Source organism: Rhinolophus sinicus, chromosome 16 (assembly GCF_057876585.1).
Source record: "Rhinolophus sinicus isolate RSI-liver-muscle chromosome 16, RSI-T2T, whole genome shotgun sequence".
Classification (NCBI taxonomy): Eukaryota; Metazoa; Chordata; class Mammalia; order Chiroptera; family Rhinolophidae; genus Rhinolophus; species Rhinolophus sinicus.
Genome location: NC_142516.1, coordinates 135,939,774 through 135,953,430, shown reverse-complemented (window position 1 = coordinate 135,953,430; position 13,657 = coordinate 135,939,774). Strand labels below are relative to the sequence as shown.

The 13,657-nt window shown below is 43.8% G+C and overlaps 1 protein-coding gene across 10 annotated transcripts in view; it reads right to left on the bottom strand.

Moving 5' to 3' along the window:
* CSGALNACT1 (chondroitin sulfate N-acetylgalactosaminyltransferase 1) overlaps nt 1-13,657 on the bottom strand; it is a 299,127-nt gene that overhangs the window by 68,518 nt on the left and 216,952 nt on the right. For all 10 annotated transcript variants that reach the window (XM_019742117.3, XM_074329587.2, XM_074329583.2 and 7 more), the window contains one exon: nt 11,388-12,318. In XM_019742117.3, coding sequence (XP_019597676.2) covers nt 11,388-12,021 — 634 coding nt within the window. In that variant the 5' untranslated portion in view covers nt 12,022-12,318. The remainder of the gene's footprint in view (nt 1-11,387; nt 12,319-13,657) is intronic.

The following is a 13,657-nucleotide window of genomic DNA, read 5'->3' as shown; positions in this document are numbered from 1 at the left end:
ACTCTAAGTCCCTGGTGATAGCTCCTTAGGGCAGAGGTTCCAGACCAGGCGAATGGGTGCAAGAACAGAAGGAAGCAGAGGTGACTGCCTGGGACAGGGCCCAGAGGAAGGAGCACAACAGAATTAGAAGGGAGTGTAGAGTCTCCGGGGTTGTAAAGTCTTGGCTTTATTTTCTAACCAAGGGTTTGTAGGATGGGGATAAGGAGATAAGGCAGCAGGTGTAGACACTGCAGCCACCAATGTGTCCCCAGGAATGCAGGGGGAGGCGAAATGCAGGAAAAAGTGGATATTTGAGGCAGGAACAAGATAGTACCTTTTCCCTTCCCCCTCCTACCCTTTTAACTCCCCTCATCCAGCTAACATAGGGCTTGTAGCAACACTGGCATGAAGGATACAGGGTTTGTAGGTAGATTAAGGTGGAAGGAAAAAAGGAATGGAAAATAATAACCTCAGATTCTGGAATTGAAGAAGACAGGGATGGCTTAATACCTCCAGTTTGGGGAAGTATGCTTGTGAATGATAAATTGTGACAAGAAGAATACTTTTACTTTTTATGATAATACGGCATTTGAAAGAAGAAATCCAAGTGCCCAACATGTCGACATTAAAACTCAAATAAAGAAGAGAGAGATGATACAAACGTAGAGTTTAAGGCAACAATTAGGCCATTTCTTTGATTCATGGCCACAGAAGAGAGATCACGGGGATTGATGTTCTTGCTAAAAGTAAGTCTAATAATGGTTTGCGAAGTTACCGCAAGATTCCCACTCATAAGGAAAATCAATGCAATTCAGTTCTTTTACACTGTTGCATTGTGCATGATGGTTGAAACTAGACTGTGAGAAGAGATTATCGCCTTGTAGAGAAATGGAAGTAGACAACATAACAACAGGGTTTAAATTATTACTTTAAAAAGTGGTTTCACACTTCTGCTTCCACTCCAGGACATAATGAGCCTGAAGAAGCATCCCTTAAAATGAAAAAGAACCAGACTAATTTCAAATGCAAGACTTTTTTGAGCTTAATGGAGAGCTGAGGTCACAGAATAAATAGCTGGCCCCAAATCTGAGATGAGACAGGAATCTTCAGCACAAGGAGAGACATGTGAGCGCTTGTTTACTGGCGTAAGTGTAAGTGGACAATGGTAAGGAAAAAATTAACAAAATGCTGAAGGCCAAGTACAGGCTGGCAGGACAGGGAAGCCTCTGGGGTTCCAAAAAAGTAAAGGAGTCTGGACTCTCTTGCAGGATCTTTCTCCAGGAACCTCACTGGGTACTTGCAGAAAATTCAGAAAGAGCCATAAAAAAGTGTCCATACAGTACAGCGCCCAGGGAAGGGGACAGCAACCATGGGGGGGGGGGGGGGGGGCCAGAAACTCCTCCCAGACCCTTCTCTCCTGTGTCCCCATGGAACAAACATCCTCACCCTCAGGGAACTGGTGACAACACACTGCAGCTAGGGGAAAGGAGGAATAACAAAGCCTTATTCCTGGGACAGGAAAACTCCCTAAGACCCAGTGACACAGCGACTGCATAGGACTGAGATAACAAGTCACAGCAGAACTGCTGGGATGGGACAGGAGAGAAGCACAAGAAGAGGTCCTTGGAGGTGCAGTGCAAAGGGAAGCCCCAAACTGCAGGGCTGAGCAGACAGCTCTCAAAGACACCTCCACCCTAAACACAAAGTATCACTAAAGGAATTTGAAGCCTGGGGTGTACTGAGGGTAACCATAGCAACAACAAAGCTCAACCCTAGTCCAACTCCTGACTAGATTAACTTGCCCCCGCATCCACACAAACATTAAAAACCTAGGAAAAAGAAAAGAGAGCCATTTCCTGGCATAAACCCTATTTATCTTAGTCTCTACTAACTACACATAATGTCCAGCTTTCAGCAAAAAATTATGAGGCATAAGAAAAGGCAAGAAAAAAAATCTGAGACACAAAATAATCATTAGAACCAGACTCAGATATGACACAGATGCAGGAATTATCTGACATGGAATTTAAAATAAGATCAATATATTAAAAGCTCTAGTGGAAAAAAGTGGACATGTGTGATCAGATGGGCAACTCCAGCAGAGAGACAGAAATTACAAGAATCGAATGGAAGTGTTAGAAATTAAAAATACAGTAATAGAGATCAAGAATGACATGGGGGGTGGCTGGGTGGCTCAGTTGGTTAGAGCACGAGCTCTCAACAACAAGGTTGCTGGTTCAATTCCCTCCATGGGAGGGTGGGCTGCGCCCCTGCAACTAAAGATTGAAAATAGCAACTTGAAGCTGAGCTGCGCCCTCCACAACTAGACTGAAGGACAACGACTTGGAGCTGGTGGGCCCTAGAGAAACACACTGTTCCCCGATATTCCCCAATAAAATTTATTTTAAAAGAATGACTTGGATGGGGTCATCAGTAGCCTTCTGTCTGCTGAGGAAATAATCAGTTAAATTGAGGTGGGTCAATAAAAGTTACTCGAACTGAAACAGAAAGAGAAAAAAATGTGAAAAAAAAGAAACAAGGCATCTAAGAGCTGTGAGGCTATGTCAAGCAGTGTGACATACACATAATTGGAATTCCAGCAAAAGAGAGAAGGAACAGGGCACAGAAATATTTGAAGATGTACTGGCTCAGAATTTCCCAGAATGAATGACAAACACCAAACCATAGATGTAAGAAGTACAGAGATATACAAAAACAAAACAAAGCCTTGGCATAATTTAGTTAATAGTATTACACTAATTTTATCTTCCTCGTTTGGATAATTGTACCATGATTATATAAAATGTTGTCAGTACAGAAGGCTGGGTGAAGGGTATACAGCAACTCTCTCTGCTATTTTTGCAATTCTTCTATAATTCTAAAATATTTCAAAATAAAAAAGTTTTTAAAAATGGTTTTAGTGTTAGGTACTACATTGAGAATGTCTCAGTTATACCTAGGACAGAAAATGAAAATAACTTTCCAAAGAAGCTACTCTCCTTATCCACTTACTCCCAACTGCTGGCATTTGTGTTCTTAAGTTTGAAGTAATTCAAATTTGTGGTCTGTCCCAGGAACACAAGCATTATTTATGGTATTACCTCAATGGAAAAAAAATTGTCCAATACAAATGACTAATTTACAGTGGAACTTTAAGAACAGAGCAGGGGCCGGGCCCCATGGCTCAGGCGGTTAGAGATCCATGCTCCTAACTCCGAAGGCTGCCGGTTCAATTCCCACATGGGCCAGTGGGCTCTCAACCATAAGGCTGCCGGTTCAACTCCTTGAGTCCCGCAAGGGATGGTGGGCAGCGCCCCCTGCAACTAGCAATGGCAACTGGACCTGGAGCTGAGCTGCGCCCTCCACAACTAAGACTAAAAAGACAACAACTTGAAGCTGAACAGCACCCTCCACAGCTAAGATTGAAAGGACAACAACTTGACTTGGAAAAAAAAAAAAGTCCTGGAAGTACACACTGTTCCCCAATAAAGTCCTGTTCCCCTTCCCCAATAAAATCTTTTAAAAAAAAAAAAGGAACAGAGCAGATTTGTAAGGTGAGTATTATATATACCTTGGATTTTATGTAAACTTTTCTTCCAAAAGGTTTCAAGCAATTTCTTTCACACACATTGATTGTGCAGTGTATACAACGGGTATGGGAGCAGAGAGCTGAATGAGATGTGGATCCAGCCCTCTGGGCGTGCACTGCATACAAGGGGCAGTAAGAGGGTGGGGAGGCCAGGGAGCTCCCCGTGCTGGCAGGAGAACCCTCGTGGAGTGAGACTTCTCTAAGGCTCACTTAACTGGTTCCCAAATGGGAGAGACTGCTATGAAGGCTGTGCAATTAATGAATAAGAAAACCTACTGTGTACAGATTACTGTTGCTGGAAGTTGTTCTCAAAGACTGGATGAATATAAATGAAGAAGATAAGCCCAGTTGGGGAATGAGAAGTACCCTCAAGCACAATACACTACTTTGGAAAGAATGAGAGAGAACTTCCAGCTGGAAGAACCAGAAAAGATTTCTGAGCGGGATGTCTTACCGAATGTAGGACACTGGGTAGAGAGGTGAGGAGCCCCTGCTTTTTGAGTGAAGAAATGTGCTCAGGGGAAGAATGTCAGCATACAAAAAGGGAGTAGGAATTCAGCTGCAGGAGGGGAAAGGCCGGAGGGAGCAGTAAGAAATGAAGTTGAAAAGGTAGGTTGGGATCAGATCGTGGAGTCCTCCAGGATTGCCTACACTGTGGGTTTATATAAAATCCAAATCTAGGAAAGTAGGATATTTTGGAGAATATAACAGAAATGCAAACACTATTTCTTCCCTTAAGGAACAGACAAGCATGCCAAACAGCTCCTTAAGGGGTCTCAACTAGAAATTTTGAATTCAATATTCTCTCCTGACTCTTTCAACCCCCCTGGCCCTTTCCATAATGCCATAATGATTCTGAGAAGAAACACATGTCTGAGCAGGTTAAATAAAGCTTTTTGTGTTAAAGGCTCCTACATGCCACATGCTCTTTTCTTAGTTAAGTGAACAATTTGTCTTCCACTGCTTCTTCCTGTGTTTCTGCTTGTCTCCCCCAGGATCTCATGTTTTTCCTTCTCTTCCTATCAGACTTTCTTCCCAAGAAAATTTATACAACTCACCAGTGTAGCACCTCCCCCAAAGGTGTTGGCAACCATGGATGTGCTTTTAAAAGAAGACTTTTGCACATCAGTCTGAAACCAGAGAAGCGTGTGTGTTGGGTCAGAGACCCTGGGAGGTGAGAGGCTGCACAGTGAGGAACTAAGGTCTAAAGTTCTGGCATCTTGGCCCTATTGCTCACCAGCTGAGTGACTTTGAGGATTAATTAACCTCTTTGTGTTTCAGATTCCATATTGACAAAATGAAGATAATGAGTGTGTCTACATCACTAGTGGAAGAGGGGATTAAATTAATTAGTGTTTGTGAAACGTCAAAGGTAGTGCTCAGTGCACAGACATATGGCAGCTAGAAAAACTGATGGCAGTCCCCATCTCTGACCACTGGGACCTCCAAGATCCTGCAATTGTTTGAGCATTTGCAAACCACAACAAGTGGGAGGAGTAGGAGGGATATTTGGGACCTAAGAGCTGAGCTCCCTGCCTCCTGGAAGGAAGAATCTTCTAATTCAAGATGTAGACAATCCCTGCGAGCTGAACTTCTACACCCAGCCCTCAGGGTCTTTGTGAGCTACATTCCTAGTGACTCTTGGGTCCTGTTTACTGGTCTCCACCCTAACCCTAGCGCCCAATCCTATTCCTGAGTAAGTTGGCTTTCTGATATCCCACCCTGTGCTGCCAATCTGTTCCCCACCTCATTCCCGTTCTAGTAACCTCTTCTTACTCTTTGACACTGGCTCTGGTCCCACTTCCCAACATCTTCCTCGACCATCTACTTGCATCCAGCCACCAGTTGTGAAGCCCGCAGATCCAACAGTCAGTTCGTCCCACCAAACCCTCATTCATTCAGTTTTGTATCCCCACATAGGTAATCAGGTCCTTCAGGCCCGAGACTGAGCTTTATCCCCCTTTCCCAGCCCCCAAAGCATCTGGGGACGTTCTGCACACATAGCAGATGTCCCATCCATATATGTTGACTAAGCCTTGATGCAGGAGCTCATCCATGACTCTAACCAACTGGAGGTCTAGCTAAAAATTACATATTCTTTCTGTGAATATCACTTCCTACCCAACATGGCTGGACAGGCTGAAGTCTGAGCAGCAACCCCCACCACACCATCGGGGCTGCACCATTCATGTGAAGGTGACCCCTTGCCTGCCTATCTTCCCCCACCCCATCCACTCACATGCATCCTTCTAATTTGTGTGAGGCCCTGTTCAGGTCCTCTCTCCATCAAGCCTTTGCTCACTACTCCCAAGAAAGCCCAGTTCCTCCATCTTGGACAACTCAGAGCATCACGGCACTCTTCTATAGCATATTCTTAATAGGAAACAGAAGGCAGGAAGAACAATGATACCTCAAGTTTTTAAAAAAAAAAAATCTCCTGGGAACAAAATTGCTTTGAATGAATACAATAAAAATAATAACAAAAGCATCATTAGAAAAAGTCAGACTTGCCAGCTTCTGCAGCCTTGCACCAAAATACCCAGTACACATAGGTGTATGTCAAACACAGATTCCATTTGTCCCAGCCCAGTGAAGGTCAATACAGCTGACCTTCAGATAGGTGTCAGGACTGCAGAGTTATCTTCTGGTTCTACCTCCCTCTTTCTTTACCTTTCCCTCCTGTCCTCCTGGCTACTTAGTTTGCAGGACTCAGTGCAAAATGGCAATGTAGGCACAATGTTCAAAAATTATTAAAAATTTCAAAGTATTCAGCAAGAGCAGAGCATTTATTCTAGCATGGGGCTCTTCTGCTCGTCTTGATGGCAGGTTGGGTTCCTGCTCACTGGCAGAAATCCAAGGCTGGTTGACTTCCTTTCTTACTATCACCACAGAAAGAATTCTATGAAGCATCGCTTCACACAATTTATTTGAATTTAAGTCTCTTATCTCTGATTTCGGGAAAACAAGCATTTTTCCCTCCTTCAAGGAACGTAAAGCAACAGCAAACACATGAGGAGAATTGTGGGCGGAAGTGACACAGAGGAGACAGGGTGAGGTCACATACATGCAGGCCTGCTGGGAACTTAACAGTAAACCAATGTGTTCATTCCAGGGCACAGTGGAGTGAGGGATGCTCGAAGGACTGTCCTGATTTCTAACGCCCTCGCTTCCCGGAGATGCTGGCTGAGAATGGAGACCCAACTCAGGACCTGAAGTCCTTTTGCTGTCCTTCCTGCCAGTTAGTCTCCCCATACCATTTTCTCTTCCATCCACACCCCAAACACAGGTTAGGCCCACTCACTGTGCCGAATCCCCACTCTCCCTTATTTCTTCACCAAGACCCCCAGATCCTCCCCCAAATGCCCAGAAATGCATCTGAATGCCTGCCTAACCTTTTCTACCCCAAGTCACAAAGTTTCTAACAAAGAAGCATATCACTGAAATGTACACTGAGGAAACGGCCGTTTCCTCTCCTCAGAGTCCCAAGCACCTTGCTCTCAAACCCCAGGACCTGGAACTGGATTTGACTTGTCTAAAAAAGCTTTAGCAAAGTGGTCACAGGGTGTCTGTTAGAGGTTATGGTGAGACACAGACAATGGAAGTCAAGAGCTCAGGACCTTCACACCTTGCCTTAGCTCCCCAGAAAGCCTGAGGGCTTGGCTATAGAGCACAGGAGGTTGGGATTATTGGGCAGACAGCTACTAAGGTTTTAGAGCTCTTTCCATATCCCCTTGTTTTAAAATATATCACAGGGTGCCCTCAAAACCTTCAGCTTCCTGTGGATGATGGCTTGGCTCCCTCTCACTCCAAAAATCAGTCTTTTAGTATCTGACCCACTCTTGCCACACTAACCATTCAAAGCTGGAGGAGTGTGCGCTGCACAGGCTGGTGACAGAAGAGCAACCCCATGGAGACAGTTGTCACAAATGTCTCACACAGGATTCATTTATCAGATGTTCAGATTGTAAAAGAGGAATAATTCAGAAAGCAAAACTGTTTTATGGAATGACATCAAATTTATGTCTAAGAGCTCTACTTAAAAATGTTAAATCAAAGCCAAAAGTTGTGCGACTCAGAGTCTGTATATCCCACACTGAAGTAATAACTAACCCACAAACATAAAGATTTTCTATTTACTTGAGGAGATACACAGTTAGGCATCCTAAGGCACAGAATCTGATCACGTTTTTCTACTTTTACTTCTTTTCCCAGACAGTTGTAAAAAAATTTATGTGAGAATGTAGTAAAGATCATGTGAAGTGCCACATGGGCACTGGACGTATCAGGGGGATCACTTCATAGACTGCGACAGTCAGGAAGATGCCTGACCACTGTGCTATCCTCCTGAAGCTGAACTAGCATAATATTGTATGTCAACTGTAATTAAATATATATATACAGAGGGTGCCAAAACAATGTATACACATTTTAGGAAAGGAAAACTGTATCAAAATTGCAATAATATGTACCGATAACAAAAGATGACTACAAGTCACGTTTGATTTCTGCAATTACAAGAGGTGCTCACAGTGGTTACCCTGAGTGTAATTTTAATATAGTTTTTTCTTTCTTAAAATGTGTATACACTTTTTTGGCACCCTCTGTACATATGTAGTCACGGGATATGGAGTACAACATAGGGAATAGAGTCAATGGGATTGTAACAGGTATATAAGATGTCAGAAGGGTAATAGATTGGGCGAGAGGGGTTATCACTTTGTAAGAGGGGTAAACTATTACATTGCTTTGTACACCTGAAACTAATAAAAAAAATTCATGTGAGAATCCAACGCAAAAATCAGTGCCAAGAAAACATCTGGGGAAATTGAAAAGGAGACAAATGTTGTTCCCTGTGTGCTTTAGAGATAGATCAGAATTAAATCAATATAGGTAATAAATTAGGTAGTTGTCCATGTGGTGCTCTCCCCCTGCAAGCTTCACAGAATTGTAGAAAGGGGCCACAGTAAGACCAGAGTGTGTAAATAATCTATCTGAATTGCTCCTTTTATAGAGGAGGATCCCAAAGGGTAGATGGCATTTCTTGGGTCAACCGGCAGCGTAGCTGGCAGAGCATCCCTCAGGAATGGTTGCTTGACAAAGCTAAGAAGGAAGGAAATTGAAGCAGTGCTTTGTATTTGGCACGAGGCCGGAGCTGGGTAGAGCTTTGGAGGACACTGAGGTCCAGTCTCTTATTGACAGGTGAGGAAACTGAGTCTCAAGGAGTTTAAGGGTCTTTGTCAAAGTCACATACCTCCCCATGTTTGTGTCATCATGCGACCTGTGTCACAGTTAGCTTTAAGTTTTACATAACTATTACCATCTGGAAGCATTCCACGGTCTTTTATTACTATTTCTTTAAACACAAAGAATCCCCATTTTTATCCTACTCATTCAAGGTTCAGTAAATCTGTCACCCTTGTTTAGAACTCTGAGAGTCTCACACACCCTCCACTTGTAACCTAAAATTTTTCCATGGACTTCTACTAAATCGCTCCAACTTTTAGACTACTGACACCCCAAACACAAAATCAGTCTCTCTAAGGTTATGTTTAAAAACCCAAATAAGTTATTTTAAAGATACACTTCACACTTACAAGGTCCCATCCCTCGCTTTAACTCATAGAAAACATTTCAAATCAGACCCTTTCTATTCCCTCCTTTCTCCTAAATAAGGTGTAGATCAAAGAATCATGAACCAGGATTGAAAACATCCTCAAATGTAATTCTGTCCAACCACCTCTCTGAGGCAAGAATTGTGAATTGTAACTGCCGTGCCAAGTACCCATCAGTAGGTGACAGAATTCTTAGGGCGACAGGAGTCCCACTTTCCTTGGCAACATCACTATATGAAAGTTACTCCTTATGTTGAATTTATCTCTACCTTCCTGCAGCTTCCTCTGACTCGTGGAATCTTTCATAACGCCCTGTTTCCTGAGGATATAAAAGATTGTCTCCACCATCGTTTGTGACAAGAAAGAAACACATGAAATAAACTGTCCTTCTCATGACAGTCAAATGTGTATAAATATATTTCAAGTGTGTGTGCCTATTTACTCATCACATGAAAAAAACTGTCTAGACTGTCACCAAATTTGGTGGACTGATCTGCCTTAAAACACAGGCCGTGTGTGGCACGTGGAAGCAACATGGTGTAGCTATGATTACGGTGCCTCTGACAGGAAGTCAGTCATATCTCAGAGCAAATAAACTCAGGGCCAAGAGGCCGGTGTCACTGCTGATGGAGAATGAGAGGTCTTATGTATTAAGATACTGTACTCAGGAAAGCAGACAGAAATTTCAAATATGAATGCACATGAAAAATCACAAGGGCAAGCATTCCAAACTGCAGGTATTGGTTTGTAATCAAGTTCTTTTGAAACTGCTTTGTAAGTGGGCAGCTTTTGTAGCGCTCCAGGGTGGGCGGCAAGCAGGATTCAGTTTTTAAGGATGTTTAACAATTTTTCCCTGGGGATCAGCTAGTAAGATAATATATGTGGAAATGTTTCATAAACTCTAAAGCACTATAAAAACGGATGCTGCATCATCACATATTTCAAACTCTTACCCGGTGGGCACAATGTGCTTATACTTGCTAGCTGCCAAATGTGCTGGGCATTTTTAATGCCTCATATAAATGAGTAAAAAGAAAAATCCTGACACCAAAAGCTTGATCTTGTAAAAGATTTCTTTACCTGGCTTTAGGGATATGAAAAATGATACTGTAGCAAAATTGCATGCATTTGGGCGCACATATAAAGTGGGGAAAAATCCTAAGACAGGAAAATGTCCAAAGAGAACAGGCATACCGAGCAGTGAGAGGGTTTTTGATATGACTGAAGAGAGTCTGTCCTGCGTGTAGGCTGATGAGATGGTGGTTATAGCACCGAAGTGGGGAGTGGAGCAATATGAACACAGCTACGTGTCTGGGAAGCTGGATTAGATTCTACCCAGAAATGGGAAAGAACTGGATGCTCTAGAAGGCAGTTCCTCTCTCAAATTATTAGCTGATTTGTGAACCAGTAACAGTGGGAAAATTGATAAGAAGACGATACTAATGAGTCTTGCGAGAGACTAGACAAGGCTGCTTTCTCCTAAAGTTAGACACAATCAAACACAATGTAATACTAGGTTGTGCTGTGCCTATGAAAAAAGCCGAGCCATTCGCCTCACTAGGTTCCAGGTTCTCTGGTGATCTGTGTAATACACGCTAGTGGCTAAGGATACAGACTCTGGAATCAGACGTCCCTGGTTCAAATCCTGCCTCTGTCACTTGCTAACTGAGCAACCTTCAGTAAATTGACTTACTTAACTTGAGCCTCCGTTTCCTTATGCCCTAATGAGAAGAAAGTGCATTAGTAAGTGTAAAGTTCCTAGAACAGCGTGTGGCAGGTGTACAGGTAAGTGTCTGCTATTCTCCTGTTCATGGGCCTGATAGCTGGGCCCAATCTCTAGAAGTGCCTCTGAGAAGGGATCGAGTAAAACTGCTTGTCATACTCTATTTGGGTTGCAGTTTTATGTTTACATTTTGTTTTATTTCATTTTTATTTTTTAAATGAAAGCAAGAAGTACTACTTTCTTCTGCCAAGGGACAATGAATCTGTCCACTCAATGACTGTGGTTTCCATGAGAAAATAAGTAGAAACAGATGTTTCTGAAAAATGAAAACCTATGCTACATATTTTTAGTGTCACTCACATAAAACTTTCTACCAGCCATCCCCAGAGCCAACCGCCAGCCTCGTGCAGCTGTGACCTGCCTGGGTGCCTGGACCCAGATGCCTTTTCTTCTACTTTCCACCCCAATTCACAAACTTGCCAACCTTCTATGAAATCCGAGGCCGTGTAAGGACGCTGATTTGGGCTGCTCTCTGCAGGGCTGTTCAGCGTCTCCAAGGCAGATTCAATAGCTTCTACCAACTCATCCCGCTTGTCTTTCCTCACAGGTTTCTCTTCGGGGTGGCGGGTCAGGCCCGTCTCCAGCTGGTACACTTTCTGCAGGGTGAAACTATCGAAAGGCACAGCGGCATACTCAGTGGCCAGCTTGACACCAGCGTGCACCTCCGCCTTGTCCACCTGGGAGAGCAGGAAGGCCAGCAGGTCAGCCTGGTTTTTCTCAGGGGGGCCCCGGTCCCGTCCCAGGCCCACAGCATCACTGGTGTGAAACTGCGCATTCTTGAGCTGCTCGCTCCTCTCCTGCAGCTCCTCTTTGAGCTGTGCTATCTGTCTCTTGAGGCTGTTGATATAGTTCCGGTGCTGTTCCTCCCACTCCTGCAGGACAGCCTGGTACCCTTCTTTCCCCGTAGGGCTATTGGCCCTGGGCAGCCCCAGCTGTTCCTCATTGCCTTTCGGAGTGCAGGCCAACATGTAGAGGACGGAGATGGCACAGCAGAGAAGCACAAGCAAAATGACCACCCGAGAGATCCACGCAAGCAACCCCCGACGAACCATCATCATTCAGGAATCAGCCATGCGCCCAGAACTGGCGACATCCCAGAATGCCAGGGCGGGGCGCCACGGAAGGGCTTCCCTGGACTAGACCACAGGAGGCATGCGTCTGGGCCCCCCTGAGCTGCTTTCATCCATGTCTTTCTACAACACGTCTTGTCCCATGGACTCAACCACCATGTGAAGCAGTTTTCCTCCTTCTGAAGGATGACCTTCCCGGCAGAAGCAATGAGTTAACTGAAACCTCCAAGTTTTCACATGTATACCCATCATAGCCTTCCAGATGTGCAGCAGATGACAAGGGACCTGGGAAGAGACCAAATGACAATAACACTTAATCAAGATAATAACACTCTTATGTTCACTAGGGCAATCAATACTCAACAGACCTCCCATAAGGTTTATAAAAAATGCTTATGACAGGTGGTAAAATATTGTTAATTGTAAATCAGAGTAGCACATATAAAGAACAAAGGATACAGAAAAAAGATTGGAAGGAAATGTTGCAAAATGTGAATTCTCTTTGGGTGGAAGTATAATGGGGATTTTTCTGCTTTCCTGTATTTTTCTGTATCCTGCAAATTTTCTACAATGGCACTTATTATTTTGATGGTTAAAAGGGAAAAAGCAAAAGTTTAACGACTTGGAGATTGCTGGCAAGGACTTCTCCAGCCTGCCCAGCAAGTGTGGCTGCAAAATATGAGGCCTGTGTGGGCCCACCTGTGTGCCCTCATTCAGGGCAGGGCTAAAAGCTGGCTCAAAATGGTCTTCAAGCTTACTGATGACGAGGTGGGGAAGCAGCTGAAGGTTCAAATAGGGCAATAATAAAAGTGGAGGATAACACATTCATGAGTCAAGGGGACAGTTGTTCCAGCTAACTCTCCAATTCTGCTTGCAGACAAGGGATGATGAGTTTACCATAGAAAGAGGTGGAGTTGGGATTTGAACAGTGACCATAAATATTGTCTTATCAGGACTCAAATCCCAGGCATGTCTCTGCTCCAGCCTCTAGGAGGAATTCTGTGTCCTGACCGCCCATCAGGAATACCCAGACAGATCTCGGGGCCTTTCATACGAATACATGCTCTGCACCTCAGCTCCAAACCCCTGTAACAAATGAGTCAACCTGACTCGCCTTTCCCATTTCCCCAGGCATCCCCGCTCCCTGCTCCACCCCTGATGGACCCACAACACACTGCCTCCTGTGCTCTCCCTTCCTTCATCCTTTTCCTCGTCTCCCCTTATCCATCTGAGCTAGAAAAAAATGAAAGAATGATAAATGGAAAATAGATCAAATAAAGTTTCTTGTCTAGAGAGATTTTATAAAAGCTTCCCAGATGCATCTTTTTCTATCACTTCTCTTAAAAACAAGCTCCCTGAAGGTACTGTATCCTGGCCTTTCTATAGAAATTTGACATTTTCAATAAGCCATGTGAAAACTAAATTATTCTTTACGTAGTTTTCTCCCGACCCAAAAATTCAGATCCTGGGGCAATAATCATCTCATTTACTGGTGATCTATCCCATTTAGTGACTGGAAGGATTCCAGTCAATTAGCAACTTCAGGACCCCTGGGAGAAGAGAGAGATGTTCCTTCTAGATTCTCTCTGTGCTGATAATACAATAAACAAGGAAAGCTCACTGA